At 54.8% G+C, this 22,883-nt stretch overlaps 1 protein-coding gene across 2 annotated transcripts in view; it reads right to left on the bottom strand.

The window, feature by feature from the left end:
- PALM (paralemmin) overlaps positions 1 to 22,223 on the bottom strand; it is a 68,628-nt gene extending 46,405 nt beyond the window's left edge. Inside the window, exon 1 of one of the 2 annotated variants that reach the window (XM_037885868.2) lies at positions 21,928 to 22,223. In XM_037885868.2, coding sequence (XP_037741796.1) covers positions 21,928 to 21,932 — 5 coding nt within the window. In that variant the 5' untranslated portion in view covers positions 21,933 to 22,223. The remainder of the gene's footprint in view (positions 1 to 21,927) is intronic. The other variant, XM_037885869.2, reaches the window with a different exon arrangement.
- Between the last annotated feature and the right edge of the window lie 660 nt (positions 22,224 to 22,883).

Here is a 22,883-nt window from a genome sequence, read left to right as displayed (position 1 = left end):
GGCATCAAATGCGATACAGTCGCTGTGTCTCTGCCAAGGTCTTCCTGGGGCCGGACTCGCAGCCGGGTAGTCAAGGGAGAAGTCTCTGAAGACTCACACGTGTGTGTTGATAGTGAATGTGTGACTGTGGTCTGACCCATTATACAGACAGGCCCAAGCTGCTGGATCATAACTTCCCCGCGGCGGGCAAAGGAAGAGGGTCAGTCTGGGCCAGAATTAGGCTACTGGGGGATAGAGACAGGCAGGCTGATGAATTTCAGAAGCCCTAACTTACATCCACCTGTTTGCAAGCCAGGATGCAGAGCTGAGCTAGGGTTAACTGGCTGCTGGCTGGAACGGCCAGAGCAGTGGCCAGAAGGCAGAAATTTGGCTCAGTCCAATCTCCGCAGCGTGACTGCTGCAGGGCAGCGATGCAGATGGCGAAAGATGTGCCGGGGGAGCCCACAGTTAGAAGACTGGAGGGGGAGGCCTGTGTAACCCACGCACCTCTTGGGTGTGGTGTTCTGTCCCATGTAGCCGCCCCGAGACCACTTACAGAGAGAGATGAAGGAGTCTGCTCTACAGCCTTAGATAAGAGGCAGCTGGCTTTTAGCTTCTGCAGCAGGGGGTCATGCACTCAGCTCCCCGGTTCGATCCCGAGGACTGGGGTCTGTCGGCGTTACACCTGCAACACCTTGCGCCCCCTTGGGGAGGCAGCAGTTTGCTGAACGGTGACGCATACAAGAGAAGGATCCCCCCCTACTTCTGTAGAGATCCACACCCCCGGGAGAGTCCCCGTCCAGAAGAGCTTGCAATCACTGTTACAAGGCCAGGGGCCGGGGGAATGACACAGAGAAGGGTCAAGTGAGGCAAGTGGGGTGGATCCATTAATTAAGCCCTTCGCAGACGAAAAGCCCCGTCCCAGTGCTAGGGATTTAGCTGGGACTATTGTTCAGCAGATGCCGGGAAGCTCCATCCCGTTTCTGGGAAACCTAGACGTTGCTGTTACTTTGGGCGCAGGGACTGAAAATATCTGCTTCCTCTCCACTCAGCTAAGGGCCCGATCCTGGACGGCTCGGACCACTCTCAGCTCCTGCTGGGGAGCACCTCAAAGGAGGGGGTCCTGGGAGCCCAATCCTGTGCTGAGCACCCTCAGCTCCTACTGGGCATCACCCAGAGATGATGGAACTGGGGGAAATGGGGGTAGCGCCTCTACACGCCCCCTTAAACTCACACATGCCGAGGTGGGTTGGACGGGAAAGTGGGACCCAGCGGGGCTGGGGTTGGCGCATCCAGGATTGAGCAGAGAGCGGGATCCAGAGAGGCTGGAATGGGCCTGGAAGCAGGTAGGAACACCTGGGACCCTCCTTCCCAGTCTGTAGCTGGCTGCTTGTCCCATCCCAGCATCTCAGTTCCTCCCCTCCCCTCCCCTCTTTCTTCCCCCCCATTCGCAAGGAGCATTCACCCCCCAGCCTCATCCCAAGAGAGCTCAGGATCTTGCTGGACAACTCGCTCTCTTTCATATTTGCCACACGCCCAACACGGTAGCCTCCAGCCCCAGCCCCACACCCATCACCGTAGCCTCCAGCCCCAGCTCATACAACTTGGCTCTGATCCCATCGCCTTGAGAGGGGAATTTCCAGGGGTCCACTGTTGCTGGTTCTTCCCCTGCTGCTGCTCTCCCCCGCCCCACTTCCTTTCCGTTCTTTCAGCTGGCTAGCTCGAGAATTCAGGTTATGCTCTCAGCTGATGGGTTTTGCGAGAGGGGTGGGGGTTGGGAATGGGAAGAAGTCTCATTAAAGAATGTGTGTGCGTGTGTTTGTTTTGCAAACACATTTTTACACACATGCATACACACACATCCCCGTGGGAGGAAAAGAATGACAAATGTGCTGTAGGAGGGAAGGGCGTGAGGGAGAGAGAGAGAGAGAGAGGATATATTGGGAATGGAGGGATGTGCCTGCACGTATGTTTGTCTGTGTGTGTGTGTGTTGGGGGGGGGCACGTATTGGGGATGCGTGTGCAGTGGGGGAGATTTGCAGTGAAGTCACCAGACTCAGCAAACAGGGAAAAAGAAGGAGTTGTTCAAAAAAAAAAAAAAAAAAAAAAAAACGCTCCTTAATCTCTCCCTTCTTAGGGATGCTTAAAGGGCACAAAATCAACGCAAAACACAACAAAAATCATAGAAGGTTTAATTTTTGTATTGTTTAATTGTGTGAGACTTGAAGGAATGCTGTGATTGTGTTGGGGAAGTGTGTACACACACACACACACGCCCTCTCTCTAGCCAGCCTATCCTGTTCGGCATGCTTGGCAACCCGCCTTCTGTTCCAAGGCTGCTACATGAGTAACTTCAAAATTTCAATCATTTTAAATACAAACAAAACAAAACAAAAAAAAAAACCCCACACATCCCCGGCTCCGAGGCCCGGACAGAACCCTTCCCTTTCCCCATTGTTTCTTGCTGAACTCTGACTAGTTGAGATCATGGGAGGGGAGCGGTGTCCAAGTATCGGGGCTTACCGAGCCAAGGCCAGCGTTTGTGTAGAGGAGCAGAAGCTACAGAACATAAATAACAGGGGTGGAGAACAGCTGATCTCTACCCCCCACCCCCCTGGGGGACTTTCTGGGTTGCATCCCCCTCCCCCGTCTTCTACACAACTTGCAGTACAGCTTACGGTGTCTGAACATACATAAATCCTGATGCAAGCTTACAAACGCTTCCTTTGGATAGGAGCTGTTGCCTGGCACAGAGCAGGGAGAAAGGTCAGCGCAGCAATCTTAGCCAGTAATTGTAACAGCCTAGGAGAGAAAATTTCCTGCAATCCAAGGCAAAGAAATCCCACTATTCCCCTCCCCCCCCCCCCCCGCCCCCAAACTAGAGTAAATGTTGGGTTCTTTGTATTTGCCTTCTGGTGTTTGAGCCGGGTGCGTCTACACTGCACACTAGGCCTGGCCGACCACCCATGTTTGAACCCAACCCCCCTTCTTCTCCCCACACACAAGTCAGTCTGACACAGGGTCAGCCAGCACTCAGGAGCTGGGTCCTAGCAACCGGTTCCAGAGGTGGGTCAGAGCCCACGTTCCACTGCAACTTGGCTCCATGCCCTGTCAGTTTGCAGTGTGGACGCATCAGAACGTCGGCGTAGCGCAGCGTGGACGCGGTAAGCACAGCCGTGAGACCCAGCTCCAGCAATTGTAAATCCAGGTTTACAATGCAGTGCTGAGGCTCGAGCATAGGCTTGGAAATACCAAGTCAGCCAGCCCAGGCCCCACAGACCCAGGCTGAAGTGTGCGCAGTGTAGACACTTATTGGTGCACAGGTTTCTCCACCACCACTAGGGAGAGAAACTCAGCTTTTGTTTCAAACGAAAGAAAAGTGAACTTTTCCCCCCATCATGACAAGACTCCAGGAGCTGGGGCTTTCCGAAAAAACACCCAATATTGCAAGACTCGAGAATTGACACCTCTGAAATCCAGAATCAGGGGCTGGTACAGCTCACGGGTTTTACTATATTACCTTTATACTGGGCTTTCCATCCTGGGATCGGCACACATTTTACAGAGGTGGAGCAGTACGGTTATACTTCACTGCGCAGGCCCCTGCCAGCAGCCTGCTAGGCTACACTGCTTCACCCACGTACACCTTCCAGCTTTGCTCCCTGGCTCCCCATCACAATCCACTTAGCCAGCACTTTTTTTCCCCTCTTCAAACTGATCTCTGCCATGGCGTCAGCAAAGAAAACCTTGTAGCTACTAGCAGCTGGGTAGGTGACGAGCCGAAACCGATGCCCAGCAGTGTAAAATCGGACTCGGCAGATTGTAGCTGATGCAGGACAAGATGCGATGAGTCAGTTCAACGTAGCACTGACTGGGTTTACCGTGCGGTTACAGATTTATTCACAGATCATACGAGGCGGGTCCATTTACGGCATTGCTGATTATTATGGTGTGTATTGCGGTCGCACCTAGAGCCCAAGTCGTGGCCCAGGACCCCACTGCTAGGCGCTGTACAGACAAAACAAAAACGTTACTTCCCAAAAGAGGGTACAAGCTAAGGCAAGAGAATGTATTAAAAAAAAAAAAAAAAAAAAAAAAAATCACACAAGCAGGAAAAACCATGAAAACAAACATTTTTCAGGATCTTTTTTCTGCAGAAAGGAGCCAGCCACCAATTATTTTTGGCTCTTTTGCAGGTCACCTTTAAGCCCAGACCCATACGGCAGTCTGGGGGACAGATGTGATCCTGCCAAGTCTCTCCAATTGAGAGGGAGTCTCCCTAACTCAGGATTCGAGTTAAGGCCACTTGTAAAGTATCCACCCGCCCTGTAGGAAAGATGTGGCTGCCTGGGATTCAAATGGGATGCTAGGAAATCTCCCTCCACACTTTATTTGGACGCCTCCCTCTCGCACTAGAGTCTGAGTGACAGCACCGCCTGTCTGTCAGGAGAACAGGTCTTAGGCGGGCAGGCCTCAGGGTCACAGCAGGAGTCAGGCCTAGTGGCCAGAGCCCAAATGCCAGCTCCCAGGATAAAGGGAGAGTCAGAGCCAGGGATCAGAGCCCACCTTTAGAACTAACATCAGAGTCCAAAAGCCAGAGCCCAGGATCGAGACAGAGCCAGAACCAGGGCCAAAGGTCAGAACTGGATTACCTGGAGTCAGGGAAGGCAGGAGCAGGGCTTGGAGTAAGGGGAGTACAGGGCTGGCAAAGAACCCACAGGCACATGCATTGAGCCTCCCCTCATCCTCTGCAGCTGCTGGGCTTAAGAGGCAGCTGCGGATCCCCTTAGTCCGGTGGTTCTGCTGTGGCCCAGCTGCACTCATTGGATGCCTGACAGCTGGGCAGGGACAGCTGCAGGCCCTCATGGCTTGTCTCCTTGCACTGTATCCACCTGTAATCTCTTGCCTTACATTGTCAGCTCTTTGGGGCAGGGATCATCTTTCTGTTCTGGGTTTGCTAGACAAGGTCTCTGTGCAGGGCCAGGCCCAGGCAGAAAAGAAGATGCTTTTGCTTAGAAAGAACATTTACAAAGTGGCGAATATAGGAAAGTGACAAGTAAAACTGAAATGCTGGGTGGAAAAGGATAACTTCCCCGCGGCCCCCTTCCCTGAACCAGCACTCCGTCGGAGCTGCAGGGTTTGGGGCCAAACTTCCCCAGAGCTCCGGAGCATTTGGATCCAGAATTTTGCTTCAAACCCTTTACAGCAAGGGAGGCACATGCCAAGTCCAGATCACTGCAGGGCATTTGGGCCATGCCCACAGTCCACCCCATACATGGAGGTCTGAGAGCAAGGCCACTGCAGAGCTCTTACATCAGCCCGATACCAGCTGGGGAGACCCCCTGCGTGGGGAGGCAGGGAGGGGATTCCCAGGGGGCCATTTCCACCCACTTTCAGGGTTTTTTATGGGGTCTGAGCAGCATAAAAGCTCCTTGAGAATCACACCTGTTAAGCATGAAGAACTTGCTATGAACATTGTCAAACCTTGGGCAATTCTGCAAGCGCCCCACCCCACATCTCTGGGGGGCAGGGGGGTGGGGATGGAGGGCAAAGTTCATTGCTGCTTTCTGGGTGAGATGTATAACCAAGGGCCGACCTGCTTCTCGCCATTAAAGAGCCCACAGCCGTTTCAGAAGTCTTGGGCAATTGGGTAATTTCTTTCCACCTACCCGCCCCCTAACCAAACCGCCCCCCAGGATACAGTATTCTTGTGCCTTTCCTGTCCTGAATTTGGCAGTGGCAAATTACACACCCGCCGTGCTCCACCCCAGGGGCAGCGACATTTTAGTGGTATGTGAAGTGGGGCGACTGTGAAATGATGGGCATCTTTCAAGAAGAAAGGTGCTCTCTACATCAGCGGTTCTCAACCAGGGGTACACGTACCCCTGGGGGTTCGCAGAGATCTTCCGGGGGGAGGGGGCATCAACTCATCTGGACAGTTGTCTCGTTTTCATAGAATCATAGAATCATAGAATATCGGGGTTGGAAGGGACCTCAGGAGGTCATCTAGTCCAACCCCCTGCTCAAAGCAGGACCAATTCCCAGTTAAATCATCCCAGCCAGGGCTTTGTCAATCCTGACCTTAAAAACCTCTAAGGAAGGAGATTCTACCACCTCCCTAGGTAACGCATTCCAGTGTTTCACCACCCTCTTAGTGAAAAAGTTTTTCCTAAAGTTTTTCCTTTTACAACAGGCTACATAAAAAGCACTAGCGAAGTCAGGACAAACTACAATTTCATCCAGCCAATGGCTTGGTTATACTGCTCGATGTACTATACACGGAAATGTAAGTGCCGTATGGATATTCCAGCTGATTTATTTTATAACTATATGGTAGAAATGAGAGAGTCAGCAGGTTTTCTGTAACCGTGTGCGGTGCCACTTTTATGCCTGGTTTTGTAAGCAAGTAGTTTTTAAGTGAGGTGACACTTGGGGTACACAAGACAGTCCAGACTCATGAAAGAGTACAGCTGTCCGGGAAGGTTGAGAGCCCCTGGTCTAGATACGATTCCAGTAATGTCACTCTGTGTGCCCGCCGAAGCCTAGAATGCCTGTTGAGTCAGTGTGAGGTGATGAAAACCAGCCCGGCTGAGGGCTTTTGGGTTAGAATCCCACTGGGTCCAGTCATCACTGGGATTTGCCATCTGTTCCCATCCAATAATTAAGTTTTCAGCCATTTCAGCTTTTTTACACCCAAGACTTTAACAATCAGACCCAGGCAATATAAAATGGAACAAGCTACTATGTGTGCGTACTTGCTATAAAAACTCCACAGCCCCCCCCCCCCCCCCCCCCGCCACAATAACTGGTTTCTGCATACAAAAGCCAGGGCCGGCGTTAGGGGGCAGCAAGCAAGGCAGCTGCCCGGCGCCCCATGCCACAGGGCCCCCTGCAAAGCTAAGTTGCTCAGTCTTCAGCCCCAGGTGGCAGGGCTCAGGGCCCTGGGCTTCAGCCCCATGTGGTGGGGCTTCAGCTTTCTGCCCTGGGTCCCAGCATATCTAATGCCAGCCACACTTGGCGGCCCCCCCTGAGACCTGCTCGCAGTCCCCCAAGGGGCCCCGGACTCCTGGTTGAGAATCACTGCTCTAGTAGGTGTAATCAGAACTGCTTAGCTGTGTGTCATAGGTCCTGTACTGCTAACACCTCAGGGAGATTCCCCTTTCATTCAGCCAAGTAGGAGCCTGCAACATGGGAGCAGGCAGATCTGGGTTCTCTCCCCCATGCAGGATAGTGACTGTTGCGAAGCCCTAGGGTCCAAGAACCTCTTCGTGCTGTTTTGTGTTGGAACTTTGTTAATTAAAGTTAATGAGAATCTGGGAACTTTTCTACTGCTCAGGAAAGGTGGTAATGAAACCCCTGGGTGAATGTGTATTTCAGGGGGCCTCTGTGCCAGCACTAGTTAGGATTTTAGCTCAAGCTGTAACCGCTCATGCTTTTAGCTCTGAAGGTTCCCAGTTCAGTCCCCCATTGGTCTGTCAAGATGGCAGCTGCCAACCCCCAACTTCACAGTTGCTGGGTTTTTAATTTGGATCGAAATGTATTCAGTCAAAATAGAATCCACCGCTATTAGAAACCTTGCCAAGATATTCCCTTCCCTTCCCTTCCGCTCGCTGGAGCGGCTGGATTGGATCTGTGGCTGGCAGAGATGAACGGAGGGTTGGCACCTCTACGTCTGCTGGCATCTGCAGCCTGCACTTAGGATCCTCTCAATTCTCATCATGCAGCAAGCGTGGCCGGGTGTCGTGGGAGGCTGGGAAGCAAGTACCACGGAGCGTGAAGCAAAACAGGGAGAAGGATCCCAGACACACACATTCACACCCCATGGACCAAAGCTGCCATGTTTGACAGTAAAGCCAGCCAACACCCTTCCGAACAAAACCACCCCACAGAGGGGACAACCCCTCTGTCTCCGTATCAGCTGTTTCGTAGGCTGGGCACCCAGCCCTAGGCAAATCCATCAACGTCCTCCCTATGGACGTTGCTGGCCCCATGTGGACATGGCCTGGAGGAGCAGGACCAGAAGCTGAAGGGCTGGGAGTGTCTGGTGAAGGAGAAGCAATTAGCCAAGCAGGGAGGCTTTGCTCTGTTCTCCAGCCAGCTGCTGGCTGGTTAAGTTAATTAAGGTTTTATTATAAGAGAGGCGGGTTACTGGAAGTGCTTTGTCAGGGCTGGGGTGGTACCTGGCCTCTGCTTCCCATCAATCTCCCTGTAGCCTGGCAGGAAACCCACCCAGCCTGCTGAGATGGGGAGAAACAGAGTCACCCAGTGACACGTTCTTGGCTGCCAGCTCCCCAGCCCGTCCCCAGCAGGGTGGGGTGGCGATGGGGACGACATGTCTGTAGCTAAGGGGACGACATGTCTGTAGCTAAGGGCGTCCCCGATGGACACGCTGTTTGATGCGATTCCTGGGGCAATTTTCTATCTTGGGGCAGAAGCAGCAGGAGGAGGGGGGATGGGGCAGGATGCTGGAAGAGAGGAGAGGGCAGGTGGGGAAGCAGTGGATGGGGGAAGAGTCTGGGAAGGAGGTGAGGGAGAGGGGGTGCTGGAGAAGGAGAAGGGAAGGGTGTGGGGAGTCTAGGAAGGAGAGAGGCATCTGAGCAGGGAGGGGAGGTAGCTGGGGAAGAGGAGGACACCAGGAGGCGCCGTCTGGAGCTGGCTCAGGTGCATGGGGGAGCATGGGTCTGTCTCGGCAGCCGGTCCCTGTGCTGCCCCCCCACTCCCCTGCCATCGCTCCCCTGCAGGGAGAAGAGCTCCATTCCTGACGTTTTATCGATGGCAAATCGGAGCTGGGGGAAGAGAGGAGGGAAACGATAGCGCAAATCGCTAATCACCTTTGGGCTCCAGGACTGGGCTCTCTCCCCACACATCTCAGCCCCTCTGATAGGCCTGGAATCTGGGCCAGGGCTGGTATTGGTCCCCCAGCCCCACTGGAGCAGATTGTGGGGGGGGGCCTCCGTGGTTCTGGTTCTCCCCATTAGGAAGCCACTTACTGGTGATTTATAGCTTACACCACTGGGAGGCGGGTGCCCTGGCAACATCGTCATGGTAACGGAGCTTAACCAGGCACCAAGGGACCCGGCTGATGCGCAGAAGGGGAGGCAGGTGGATCTGCGGCTGAGCGATGGATCTGCTACGGAAACAAATATACCCAGAGGTGCCCAGGGCACGGCTCCACCCAGCCGCCTGCCCGGGAACTGCCGGGCTGTGCTACAGGGGACAGGGCGTGTGTACACCCTACGTCCCTCCCAGCTCCTACACTCACACCCCACAGTGTCACCCACCCCTCTGTCTCCCCACCAAGCCTGGTACACACACGGGCTCACCCGCTGGAGACCCCACACACCCAGTCTCATCCACACCTGTCCATGCAGCCTCAGCCCCACAATCTCACCCGGTGTCCCACCCCCCTCCAAGTTTCACCTGCCTCTCCAGCCCACATCATCCCATCCCCCTTCTTTCACACCCCCGCAGTCAGTCTCCTGCTGCATGTGCAGACACAAACACACAGGCCACAGGCTTTCCTTTCTCACACAAACACAAACACACACACACACACACACACACACAGAGTGCACTGGCCCAGCGTTCTCACCCATGCTGACCATGCCTTTTTTCCACGCTCAGAAGGAAAATCGATGACCTTTTGTCTCGTTCCCCGTGACATGGAACAATAATGTTTATTTGCCTTCCTCTGGTTTTTCCCTTTATAGCGTCCAAATGTGCAAAGAGCTGTTTCAAGTTTCTCGCCCGGCTCCCTTTCCCCGCATTCCAGCCCTGCCCCAACCAATTGCTGTCTGTACCCAGGGGCAGGCAGGAAGGGGCTGGTGGCCAGTTGTGGTCCCACAAAGGGAAACTTTGCCAAAAGCCGCCATTCTTGCGAACACCGGTTTGGCTCCATGGGTATTTGCAAGGTTGCAAGCCCTAATGTAGGTGGCCCCGGACAGCAGCTGATGGTTTAAGTGTAATAGACCAGATCCTCAGCTAGGGTAAATCAGTATAGCAAAATGGAAGGGGTTACAGCTACCCCGACTTTCACCAGCTGAGGATCTGGCCCCATGCCCTCTAACTCTGCCGAGAGCTAAACCCGCTTTTGCTGCTGGGGTGGAGCAAACCGCAGTTGCTTTTCAACACCATAACGGGTCTGTCTGCAGAGCAGTCTACAAAATCCACCTTGACGAGCTGGTGATTAGCACTGCTTCGATTCAGTGCCTTTGATCCACAGATGGGGGGGGGGGGGGGGGAGAGGGGGCCAGGAGGCCGTGTGGAGAGGCGAGTAATTAACAATAATCAACAACAAAAGCAAACAAATCAACAATCAGCAGGGCCAGGCGAGAGGAGAGGTCCCAGTTCATGGGAAGGCGCAGCAGCGCAGAGAGGGGTCAAGAGAGGACCGGTTCCTCCCAAACCCCAACTCCCAAAAGTGCAGATAACATGGGGCCTGGAGCCAAGGTTTTCCACAGCTTCCTTTGCTCCACGGGGGGCTGCCTGCAGCAGTGATGGGGGCCATGGAACAGACAGGTCTCCAGGGTGGCAGGTGGGTTAAAATGCTGAAGAAATGAAGAGGGGAGCCGGACTAGTTCCCAGGAGCATGCTGGGGCCCCGGAAGAATGGATCGCAGGGGGAACAGTGGACAGCATCGCTCCCTCTGCTCCAGCGGACAGACGGGACTCAGGTGGCATGGATCTGTCTCGGGGGGGGGGATGGAATCGGATCCTCAGCACTGTCCCCACCCTGGCACCCCAGAGAAACTCCTTTTGTGGGCCTCAGAAGGGTTCCCGACCATCTCTGGGGCACCTCTCTCTGGGGCACCATTGGCCGTGGATGGACTCCATGCAGAAGTCCCATTGTGAGTTAACGTGGCTTGAAGCTGCATTGACCCCACTGGGTCCCCGCCGGCCGGGAGCCCTGGAAGAGCTCAGCAGGGGCAGGGGCAGCTGGTTGGGATGAAGACTCCGGGACAGGCAGAGGATGAAAAAGCCACTGGGACACAGAGGCGACACATCCCAGAGACGCTGCCCCCGCAGTGGGCCCTGACCAATGTCCTGCCCCTCCCCGAGGCTGATGACAGCTCAGATCCTCAGCGCGATGTCACGGCAGGCGCCGTATCGTGGTGATGAGCTGAAGCCCCAGCTCCGACACCTCCCTGCCCCAATACTTGGTGCCCCGTCTCTCATTTATAGGCCCCGTTTGTCATCCACCAACAGTCCTGCATAGAGGAACTGGTCACCCCGGTCTCTGGCGCTGTAACACTGGGCTAAGCATGCCCGGGGCACTGGGAGAGTTAGCGCTGCCCAGTTTGTCACAGTCAACATAAAGGATTGTCCCACCCCAATGTGCAGGCCCCATGCAGAGATTCTCAAACTTCTCCCATCCCCGTGGCCCTGTCACGTGTGCCTAGCATCGCACCGTATTCCACGCCCACCCCCTCCCCATGGCCCTGTCACGTGTACCCAGCATCACACCGTATCCAGCGCCCACCCCGTCCCCGTGGCCCTGTCACGTGTACCCAGCATCGCACCGTATCCCGCGCCCACCCCGTCCCCGTGGCCCTGTCACGTGTGCCCAGCATCGCACCGTATCCAGCGCCCACCCTGTCCCCATGGCCCTGTCACGTGTGCCCAGCATCGCACCGTATCCCGCGCCCACCCCGTCCCCGTGGCCCTGTCACGTGTGCCCAGCATCACACCGTATCCTGCACCCACCCCGTGCCCGTGGTCCTGTCATGTGTGCCCAGCATCGCACCGTATCCCGCGCCCACCCCGTCCCCGTGGCCCTGTCACGTATGCCCAGCATTGCACCATATCCCACGCTCACCCCGTGCCCGTGGCCCTTCATGTGGCCTGTGCCCAGGATCATGCCACAGCCAGTGATCACTCCTGTCCCATCACATTCGGAAATCCAGCATCGTTTTATGGCATGCAGCGAAATGACTCCCCAAGGGTCAAACCCACTGGAGGATAAGAGACGGGCCAGTCTGGCGTTTGGCCAACCCATTGGGGCTGGAGCAAGAGGATGGGCTAGTTCTTTGGGGCACTAGCCTACACCATGGGAGACACTTACCCGCTCTCTGTCTGACCTTGGGTAAGTCCCTTAGCCTCTCTGGGCCCACACCCCCCATCTGTACACTGGGGACAATTGGACCACTTTGCCCGACGGGGGCGCTATGAACATCAATCTGGTAACAACTGCAAGGGGCTCACATACCACGGTGATGGGGACCATATAAGTAGCTAAACGGGACAGCAGGGGGCTTATGCCTGCAGAATCCAGCACTGCTACCGACGGGGCCCAGAACGGCTCCTCTTGCTGGAGCCTGGACAAATTCCCATAGCGGAAACATCTAATCAATAACCCCGCCATGAGACCCTGCGTTGGCAATAGGGGGACTCCTCTGATCTGTTTGCTGCTTTCCCTCCTCTGTTCCCTGCCTCCACTGCTCACACACCTCCGGGCCAGACATTCACGAGTGGGGGGCTAGCCCGGTCCTGAGCTCTTTTGAAAATCCAGGATCAGATTTTCAGTGGAGCCTCAGGGAACGAGGCACCCAAATCTCAGTGCAGTTCACCCAGGGTGGCGGGAGGGGAGTGCCTAACTCCCTTGGGTCCTTTGAAAATCCCAAAGCTGGGCCTAACTGGGAGCTGAGCTCGTCCGAAAGTCTGGCAAGCTGAGCACCCAGGAAATGTGGCCCTTAGTGCTCACAGGATCAGCTCTGCAGCGAGACTCCGGGGGTTCAAAGCCCAGCAGGGTCAACTCAGCCCCTCCTCAGCTGGGTCCTGACAATGAGAAACCACCACTCGGTCCACTCTGCATAGACACTAATGAGCCTGGTACCAAAGCCATTTGAGCACCGTGTGAAATGGGGTGCATTCTGTGCTGTCTGCCCTCTGCCCCAGAGGTGGCTGCATCCCAGTGGCAATTATTTATATAGACACCTGGGGATGAAGGATGCTACTGAAATGCAGCTTACCTCCCTCCTTCCTCTCCCATCAGCTGCTCCTGCTACTCACTCGTTCGCTGCTTTCCCTTCCCTTTACCACAACCTAGAAGGGCTCAGCATCCCTGATCCCCAAGCACCTGCCTTTCGGGGTGGGGGGGGGGAGGAGCGGGGGAGGGAGAGGAGATGGCCCCAGGATCCTGAAAGTGCAGGATGCATTAGAACAGAGCAGAGTTGCCTGATGGATTCTCCAGCTCAGACGTGGGCTGGGCGTGCCAGGAGAAAATGGAGTCTTTGAATATTTGATGCCAGACGCTCTGGGAGCCAGTTTGATTGGGAAATTATAGCTATTTCCAAATGGTTTCAAGGGCCTTGAGACACGGTGGTTTCCAGCTCCTCTCTGGTAAGAGAAGCCCCGCTCAGGCGAGGCCCTGCCTAGAAACACCCACGGTGTTTATGGATGAGACGAACTGCAGCTGCGAGCTCTTAACCCTGTCACCACCTCATTCAAGAACTCCAGTCATGGAGATTAAGGAGGGCCCAATGTAGGGTGCTCGCCTCGGAGACAGGAGACCTGAGTTCAGATCCCTGCTCTGGCCCAGCTCGTGTGACCTTAGACAAGTCACTTAGCTGCTCCATGCCTCAGTTTCCCATCTGTACAATGGGGATAATTTCCCTGCCCCACCTCCCAGGAGAGGAGCTTTGGTGCTGTGGTAATGGGAGTGAGGTGTGTACCTTGGGATAGCACAGAGTGTGAGTGCATGCATGTATACACCCCTGAGCCAGCTTTAATCTCACTAACTTGGGTCCTGGAGCAGTGAAGCCGAGGCAGTATGGGCTAGCCAGGGAAGTAATCAGGAAGGGATCTGGGTGGGCTCGCACAGTCTGTGCTGCCGTGGGTATGTCTACACACGGTGCAATCCCACCCTGGCATGGCAGCGGGGATGGATCCTTGGAGCGAGGTAGCCCTGCCTGAGTTTAAGACCAAGATGGGTGCTGATTTTTGGCAGAGCGTCTTGTTGTTGGGGAGCCCAACCAGAGACACCTGGGTGTGATTAGACGTGACAAGCTCCTCGTGACTTCCACTGGAATTTCAGTTCTTCTGAACATGGGGATGGCCAGACGGGATCAGAATCACGGCCCGTCTAGTCCCTACAGGGGCCAGTGCCCACTGCTACAGAGGAAGGAGCAAGAAACTTCCTGATCCCTAGTATTTAGAGATTGGCTTATGCCCTGAAGCATGAGGTTTCATACGTCTTCCAATTTTTACGCTAGCTCTAACTAGGATAAACTCTGAAAATGAACCCCTCCCCCACAACCGGAGGCCACGGTGGGCTGTTTGCCTGCAGTTCCTTTCCCTAGTATTGCTTCACTTCTTGGTCTGGGGTGGTTGCTCCAGCTCAGACAAAACCCCGGGTTCCAGAAAGCTCAGATCCCTGTACCCACGGCAGCTCTTGCTTCTGGCTGGCCCTGCAGCCAACAGAGATGGAACCAGATCAAAACCGCCCAGCTCGGGACTCCCTGACGAAGTTTAGATCCAGTGAGCTCGACCACACCGATCCATCCCCCAGACGGCTACTCCCCACCAGGCCCAGAAGGGGCAGTGCCAGCCTTTTCCCAAGAGGGCCTGTGCTCCTTCGAGCTCTTTGAGGTTTGGGCTGCTCCGCTTCAGAGAAACATCCCGTCTCCCGGGTGAGCATATGAACTCTGAACCTTCCGTGAGCCGTCCGATGCCTTGAGCCACCACCACGCACTTCCCAGGGGGAGGGAGAAACGTCCATCTGGAGGGACGGGGACTTGTCCGTGGCGGGGGGTTTACAGCTTCCCCTGGAAGCAGCTTGGGTCCAAACTCCTACCCAGTTATCCAAAGCTAGCGCCTGGAGAGGCCGCGTGGGCTAAGGGCCAGAGCACTGGGCTGGGAATCTGGAGAACCAGGTTCTATTCCTAAATGTGCCCCTGCTGCTACGTGACCTGGGGTGAGGCACCCTAGCTCCTCTGCCTGCCTTTCTCCTCCCACCCTTTGTCAGTTGAGTCCTGTAAACCCTGGGGGGCAGGGACTGACTCCCACGGTACGTACAATGCCTGGCATGACAAAGGCCCTGGTCTCATCTGGGGGGTGAGGTCTAGGTGTTACTGTAATACAAACACAGCAACCCCCAGTGCTGAGCCTTTAGCTTGATCAAGATTTCCAGTTAGGAGATGGGATCAACCCTCCCCACCCCCACCCCCCCGAGAACCCAAATCCTCAGACTCTGGGACCCACCGTTGGATCAGTCCCTCTCCACATCAGATGGACAGTGTCAGTTTCACTCAGCTTCTTAAAGCCTGGGTTAATGAATTAAATAAATAACCCACCAAATGTGACATTCAAATAAAAACAGGCTGGAAATGAGTGAAATGCAAAATACGCCACCGGCTCTGTTCAGAGGCAGGCAGGGGCTGTGCCAGGAGGTGCTGATCTGCCCGCTGGGCCCCCTCCCTCTGGGGCTCTGAATACAATTCACGGCTGGCCCATCTCCCTGCTGCTCTGCTCGGGCTCTGGATCCCCATCCAGCTCTCACAGTTCCTCCTCCATCCACCACTTGTGTGCTGGGCGGGAAGCCATCCATCCAGTTGTCACATCCGTCCTCGGCATAACTCCTACACCTGTCTGTCTGTGTCTCAGCAGGACTGGGTCATGAAATGGGGACCCCGCTAGAGGTCACAACCTCTCCAGAGGTTCATTGCTCCCCTGACTTCAGTAAAGGCTTGTCCATTTGGATCCAATGGATGATCCTGGTGCAGGAGACTCTAGACTCCATTGAAAAACCACAACCTCCCCGCATAGTTTCCAAGCCTTCGACGTCAAAAATCGCACCCCTCTCCCCCATATTAAAAAATGACTCTCTGCTCTGGAGTCACCAGTGGAGAAGGCGCAGGGAATATGATTCTAACGAGACGCATCGGTGCAGATGAGGTCAGAAAGGCGGAGCAGGGGACAAATCAGAGCAGTTAGAGGGGGAAAAATAAAATCTCCATTTACTTAACAGCACAAATGGTGCTATGAGGAGGAAAGAAAATACGGCATTGAGAAGCGCTCTCCAGGCCTTTGAGTGAGTGATGGAAAATTTTAACCAACCCCTCCCTGTGGTTCAAATAAACTAGGACCCAAATCCCAAACAACTGCCATGGCTTTACAAAACCGGCATGAAACCTTCCTTCTAAAAGTCCCCAGAATAACCCCAGGCCCCAGCTACAAATCCAGACCCCAAATTCAGGAAAAAGCCCTTAAGGACGTGCTTAATTTTAGGCTTCTGCTGGAAAGCTAACAAAACCGGGCATGTTTAGTCTTGAGACAAGAAGGCTGAGCGGGGACCTGAGAATAGTCCTCCAATCTGTCAGGGGCTGTTCTAAAGAGGGCAGGAGTCAATTGCTCTCCATGTCCACTGAAGGTAGGATGGAGAAGTAATGGGCTTAGTCTGCAGCCGGGGAGATTTAGGATTGATAGGAGGAAAACCTTTCTAACTTTGAGGATAGCTAAGCTCTGGACCAGGCTTCCAAGGGAGGCTGAAATCCCCGTCACTGGAGGCTTTTAAGAACAGGTTGGAGGAACCCCAGTCAGGGATGGTCTAGCTTTACCTGCTCTCGACACAGCGCAGGGGACTGGCCTTGGTGACCTCTTGATGATCCACATGGGAAAGTCCCTTCCAGCCCAACATTTGACGATTCTAAATGTCACTGACTTCAATGCTTAAGTGCTTCCTTGCGTTAGGGCTCCAAGACCATGTGCTCCATGGTTCGAGAAACAAGCCTGGGCCTGATTGTGAGGAACAGTGGGGAGGCTGGGTCTGTGCAGCTTTGTGGCAAAGCCAGATGGAACATGGAGGCATCAAGGGAACCTGCCTGCAAGTTTTGGGGTTTACTCAAACTGAGAATGAACCTCAGGCTGAAGCGGGGCTCAAACCTCATGTGGCTCTAAGCCAAAAAAAGGCTTTGTCCAAAACCTCGCCCCAAACCACTGTGCTTTGTGGAACTTTGCTTTTCAGTGAATCCACCTGTAAAGTGGCACAAAACTTAGAAATGGGCGTCTCCATGCCCTTTCGAGTGTGTGCCCGGCGGGGAAGGGGGAACTGCGTCACCTCAAATTTAGGTTTGGTTTTGCTTTTTAAAAAGACCAGAAAACATTCCCATCAAATTAAAAATAAATAAATCCAGAGACCACAAGTGACAAACAACCCCCCCAAACACATCCCCCTGTACGCTCTGTAGCTCACACATTGTAGTGCTGCATTAGGGTAGGACAGCCAGAGAGCAAAACTGATTAGGAATTTAAATGACCCCAGCCAGGCTATTTTCATTGCAGTGGGTCAGTTCGGGAGCGCTGACTCCATTTCTACGCAAGTCCCGGCTCCTTTTGGAGTCAGTGGCAGTTTTGCAAAGTTGAGAACTTCCAGATTTGGCCTAAAGTTTGTGCAGGTTTTTAGAAGGCGCATCAGGTACCCGATGGGCCAGGGCAGTCCTTTGCCCCACACAATATGAAAAGCAAAATAGATCCCATTAGAGACCAAGTGATGGGGAAGACATGGCATCTGATGTGAATTCTGCTGGCACTCGGCACGGGGCAAGAGAGGAAGCAGGAGCATCCTAACATAGGTCTCATTGCTGTGCTGATTGTGCTCCTCTTAGCTTCAGTGGGTGCTTTGCCCCTGACTTCCAGTAGGCTCAAGCCTGCTAGCATCTGTTGTCAGAGGAGGGCGCTGGGGATAACGGCAGAAGCAGAGAGAGCAGCCGAATGCCTGTATAACATACTTGCAAAGTATGCATCCCCTACACAGAGGATAAGAGCCTGCTATTGCTACCAGCCAAGAGAGAGAGGTTAACGTTTAGCTCATGTGGTAGAGGTCTGGACTCTGGGTTCTAGGTTCAAGCCCTGCTGATAACCGGGTAGTGGGAGTTACCACTGCTCTTTCCTGCTCCCAGGAAGGCCAGACTAAGCTCCAGACAGCCACTTGTAACTTTCCCTCTCAGATACTAGAAGCTGGTACATTTATAATCTACCTGCAGAGGCAGCCATCCCCAGGTGGAAACATCTATCAACGCACTTGCATGACCCCTGTCATCAGAGTATCTGAGCCCCTCACAGTCCAGTGTGTATTTATGCTCACAGCACCACTGGGGGGTTGAGCGAAGCTACTGCCCCAATTGTACAGCTGGGGAACTGAGTCACAGAGAGGCTAAGAGACTTGCCCACGGTCACCCAATATGCCTGTGGCAGAGCTGGGGAATGAGCTCTCCCATATCCCCAGCCAGGGAACTAATCACTCCACCATCCTTCCTGCCTCAGGAAAAGCAGGGCAATTTCTCCCTTCCTGCCGCAGGCCCGATTCCCCTCTCACACACAGCAATGCAAACCAGGAGCAACTCCCCTGTCAATGACACAGTTACAGTGGTGTGAGGTCAGGCCCGGTCTCTCTGAGTGTAGGCATGTATCAACACCTGTGTGTGCAGATAATGCCTGGAGGAGCGTCCTCCGTACACCCAGGCGTATCATGCACGAGTTGACTCTCAAGACCCAACTGAGTCAGCCTGGTTGGCTTTAATAATAATTTAATCTGAATAATGCAAAGTACTCCATGTAGGAAGGAAAGTACTCCAAAGGACTCCACTTAGGAAGGAACAATCAGTTGCACACATACAAAATGGGAAATGACTGCCTAGGAAGGAGCACCGCGGAAAGGGATCTGGGGGTCATAGTGGATCACAAGCTAAATATGAGCCAACAGGGGAACGCTGTTGCTAAAAAAGCAAACATCATTCTGGGCTGTATTAGCAGGAGTGTTGTAAGCAAGACACGAGAAGTGATTCTTCCGCTCTACTTTGCGCTGATTAGGCCTCAACTGGAGTATCGTGTCCAGTTCAGAGCGCCATGTTTCAGGAAAGATGTGGACAAATTGGAAAAAGTCCAGAGAAGAGCCACACAAATGATTAAAGGTCTAGAAAACATGACCTATGAGGGAAGATTGAAAAAACTGGGTTTGTTTAGTCTGGAGAAGAGAAGACTGAGAGGGGACATGAGAACAGTTTTCAAGTACATAAAAGGTTGTTACAAGGAGGAGGGAGAAAAATGGTTCTTCTTATCCTCTGAGGATAGGACAAGAAGCAATGGGCTTAATTTGCAGCAAGGGTGGTTTAGGTTGTACATTAGGAAAAACTTCCTGTCAGAGTGGTTAAGCACGGGAATAAATTGCCTACGGAGGTTGTGGAATCTCCATCATTGGAGATTTTTAAGAGCAGGTTGGACAAACACCTGTCAGGGATGGTCTAGATAATACTTAGTCCTGCCTTGAGTGCAGGGGGCCGGACTAGATGACTTCTCGAGGTCCCTTCCAGTTCTATGATTCTAATCCCTGTCATCCTTCTCTAGCATCACAGGATCTCACAGCCCTTTACAAATATTACTGACTTAATCTACATAGCTGTGCCACAAGGCTGGACTGTATTAGCCTCATTTTACAGGTGGGGAAACTGAGGCAGAAACTTAGCCCCAGAAGCCCTGGTTGGTTCCCAGTCTCCTGTTCTAACCACTGGACCCTACAGCCCTTCCCAAGCTGTAAATAGAACCCAGTAGTCCTAATTTCAGGCCCCTTGCTCTAATCACTGACCCCACTCCCTGACCTAAGCTGGGAATCGAACTCAGGAATCCTGGTTCCGAGCCTGCTATCCAGCCCACTAGACAATGCTCCCTCCTACCACGGGTGCTGTCTGCAATGGTGGGGTTTTGCAGCCTACGTGCTAGTTTTTCTTGCTGAAAGAGAAACCACTTTAGACACGCCAAGGAGTTTTCCCAAAGCATCAAGCTTGGATTTGCCGAGGCCTCCTGTGGTCAGGTATCCAGCCCACAGCAACCCTCGAAAACAGGGGCTTCTAGCCCATTGGCTACTCAGCGGGCTGACGCTCCTCCGCCAGCTGGAACAGGGGGCTCTCACGTTAACAGGCATTAAAGCCAACTGGAGCTGCAGGTGCTTATGGCCTGGCGCCAAGATCTTGGGCCGTGGAAATGCTCCCAGGACATTCTTAGCCCGGGCATGGCTGGGATCTGAGGAATCCATGGGTATCAGAGTTTACAGTCTGTCCACACACTCCCCCCAGCCCAGTCTGGCTTCCAGCCATTTCCTGCAGCAACTCCTGCTCCGGGAGGCTGGGACTAAAATCACCATCAACTCCTGCCATCCAGCGCTCGGACCCCACTCCCTGCAGTGAACCTCCGCGGCCCTGCAGATGTTGCCAACTCCCTATAGCTAGTGCTCCTGCCCCACTGCATGAGGTGCCTCCTGGTAGAAGGTGTCAAGACTGGGGTAGCTTGGAGCGCCTCCGGCAGCTAATTAACCTGTCCTGCTCCTGACAGTGCCTCCTACTAGCAGAGGCTGAGAGTGGAGAATCTGGGAGCTCCTGCCCCATGCCACACAGCGCCTCCTGTTGGGAGAGGCTGGGAATGGAGTAGCTGGGGGCTCCCCATGCAGCCAGCTCTCCTGCCTCCACCCCTGCAGAGAATCTGTGTTCAGGCCTCAGAGATGCATCTCAAATGCCTCCCCAGGATCCAGCTTTCCTCCCCGCCACCAGCCACTGACCAGATGAGCCGCCTCCCGGTTCCTTTGATAGCTCCGAGGGAAGAATCAAAGGCTGACAGCAGAGGGAGGGTGGCCAGAGGAAGCCCCGGGACACCCCCTCTTGCTGCAGGCCTGGCGGGAGCCACCCGAACGGCAAGCAGACGGCTGGGACCTGTTGAGCACCTGGCATCTGGCTCCCAGATGGTCAGTCACCAGTGCTGAGGCAGGGGCCGCCCCGGAGGAGCCAGGAACCCAGCAGAATTCCACCGGTGAGCTGGGCGCTGCTCGCCAAGGGCTGCCAGCGCCTGACGGTGAACCACGGCAGAAGGGGGCAGACCGGGCACTGATCCTCCACTGCCACAGGAAACCCTGTTGCTCGTCCTGCCCAGGGCTGAGACCTGAGCAGCTGAGGCAGGGGAGGTGGGTGCTAGTTAGAACAGACACACCAGCACCAGCCACTCCGGCCGGTTACCCGGAGCGCACCGAGCCGCGGCAAGCCCGCTGCGTCCCCTCCCAGGTGATTACGCCTGGAGCCAGCGGTTCCGAGGGGACGATGCTGCTGGAGTCCTGCGGGGGAAACACAATTCCCAGGCCCATTCGGGGCCGCCAAGCCATGTCCCTCCATTGCCTGATCTCGCTGCTTCTCCCCCCTCCCTCCACCTGTTGTCTTTCTAAACACGAAGCTCTTTGCAGCAGGCACCCACATCTCCTATGGGACTGCCCAGCCCCCGACTCAGCACGGCCCTGATCCTGAGCCTGGTTCTCCGGGCCCTGCGTCCATACGCAAACAATAAGGTCAGCATCGCTACACCACAGAGGCCCTGTCTATGGAGAGGCACAGCACGCTCGGATTTCTGAGTCACTGCAAAAATATCCAGGCAAGGGCGGGGGGGGGGGGGCATCTGCACCCTTACATACGCCAACCCCCACCCACCCGTGATCACGCCGACCGGTGGCAACACGTCAGACAGGCCCTCCCGCTCCTTCTCCCCAACCCGCAAATGCCCAGGGCCGTGGTTAGAGAGGAAGATCCCGCCACGCTCCCCACCTCCCCCAGCACGCAGCCCCCTGGCTCCCCGGCCTCGTGGAGCACAAGCTGTCACCTTGGCCGGCAGGACCAGCAGGGGCAAGGGGGAGGTTGTATCCAGGTGAAGGGAGAAGCCAGCCCCGATAGGCCAGCTCCTGAGAAGAGGCCGGGGCATCGTCAGCAGGAGATGAGCCCTGAATCCAACCTCAGCAGGCTTTGACGGATGGATGCGGGGGGACAGGGTGGTTGGCTTAGTGGGGAGGGGAGATGCTATATAAGGCTATATAAGCAGAAGGCTATATAAGTACCTAGACAGACAGACAGATGGCTGGATGCACCCGGTCTCCCCATAGCCTCCAACACATGCCCGGGGCCGGAGCAGGGGGAAAAGCGGTACTTACTCCATTTTCCCAGCCTCTGCAATCCCCCGGCTGCCTCACCCTCTGGCTCGCAGCCCTGCGCGGATCCAGGCGAAGCTCTGGAGGGAAAGGCAAACGCCAGCCCTGGGCGAGTCCCCCCCTTGCTGTCTCTCCGCTCACAGGCAGCAGGCTGTGGGAGAGGTGGCAAGCGGCTGGTGGCCGTTCAGCATCCCCAGCTGTGTTATTGTCCTGAGTGCGGCTGGCTGGCGGTGGATGGCTGAGCTGGGGATGTGAAGGGATTTTTTTTTTCCCTCCCCTTCCCCTTCTCCAGCATCCTAACAGCACCTTCTGCTGGGCGTCGCCTGTCACTGCCGCTGCTCGGAGAGTCTCCAGGAACATAAGGCTCAGTGGAGACCTTGAGCAGCGCCTGGACATGTTCAATAAGGAGGTTGCATCCCTTCCAAGTGCCTGACAGCTTGTGAGCACCAACCCAGACCTGGCTCCCCTGCATCCTGCAACCTGCCGGGGCAGGGATGGACTCACTGAGCTAGTAGGACTTATTTCTCGCCCCGCCTCCCCCTCGATCCCATTTCCTTAACATCCGTGTGTCTCCAAATTCCTAAGCAAGCTTCACTTGACAGCCTGCAGGTCCGGCCTTGACTCAGCATGGTGCAAAAACAGCCTGCTCGGTCTTACCCGCTGCAGGGAGAGAGGACGGAAGGAGGGACTGGGGCATTTCGATTTCTTTACAATGACCGCAGCCGCCGTTCTGAGCTCACCTGGGAAATGTGGTGGTGTTGTTCTGAAATGAAAGTACAGGGCTCCTTGCATCCCCAGCATGCTTTACCAGCCCTATCCGGACAGTGCTAGAAATGCAGCCAGCTCTGGGGTGGAGAAACAGGAGCTGAGAAGGAACCCAGCGTGCTGCATCATATCCGTACAAAGTCAGAAATGCAGCCAGCTCTGGGGTGGCAGTGAGGTAGCCAAAACCATGCACA

This window comes from Chelonia mydas, chromosome 25 (genome assembly GCF_015237465.2).
Source record: "Chelonia mydas isolate rCheMyd1 chromosome 25, rCheMyd1.pri.v2, whole genome shotgun sequence".
NCBI classification, from domain to species: domain Eukaryota; kingdom Metazoa; phylum Chordata; order Testudines; family Cheloniidae; genus Chelonia; species Chelonia mydas.
Note: the sequence above shows the minus strand (reverse complement) of the source record. Positions and strands in the feature narration are given on the sequence as shown.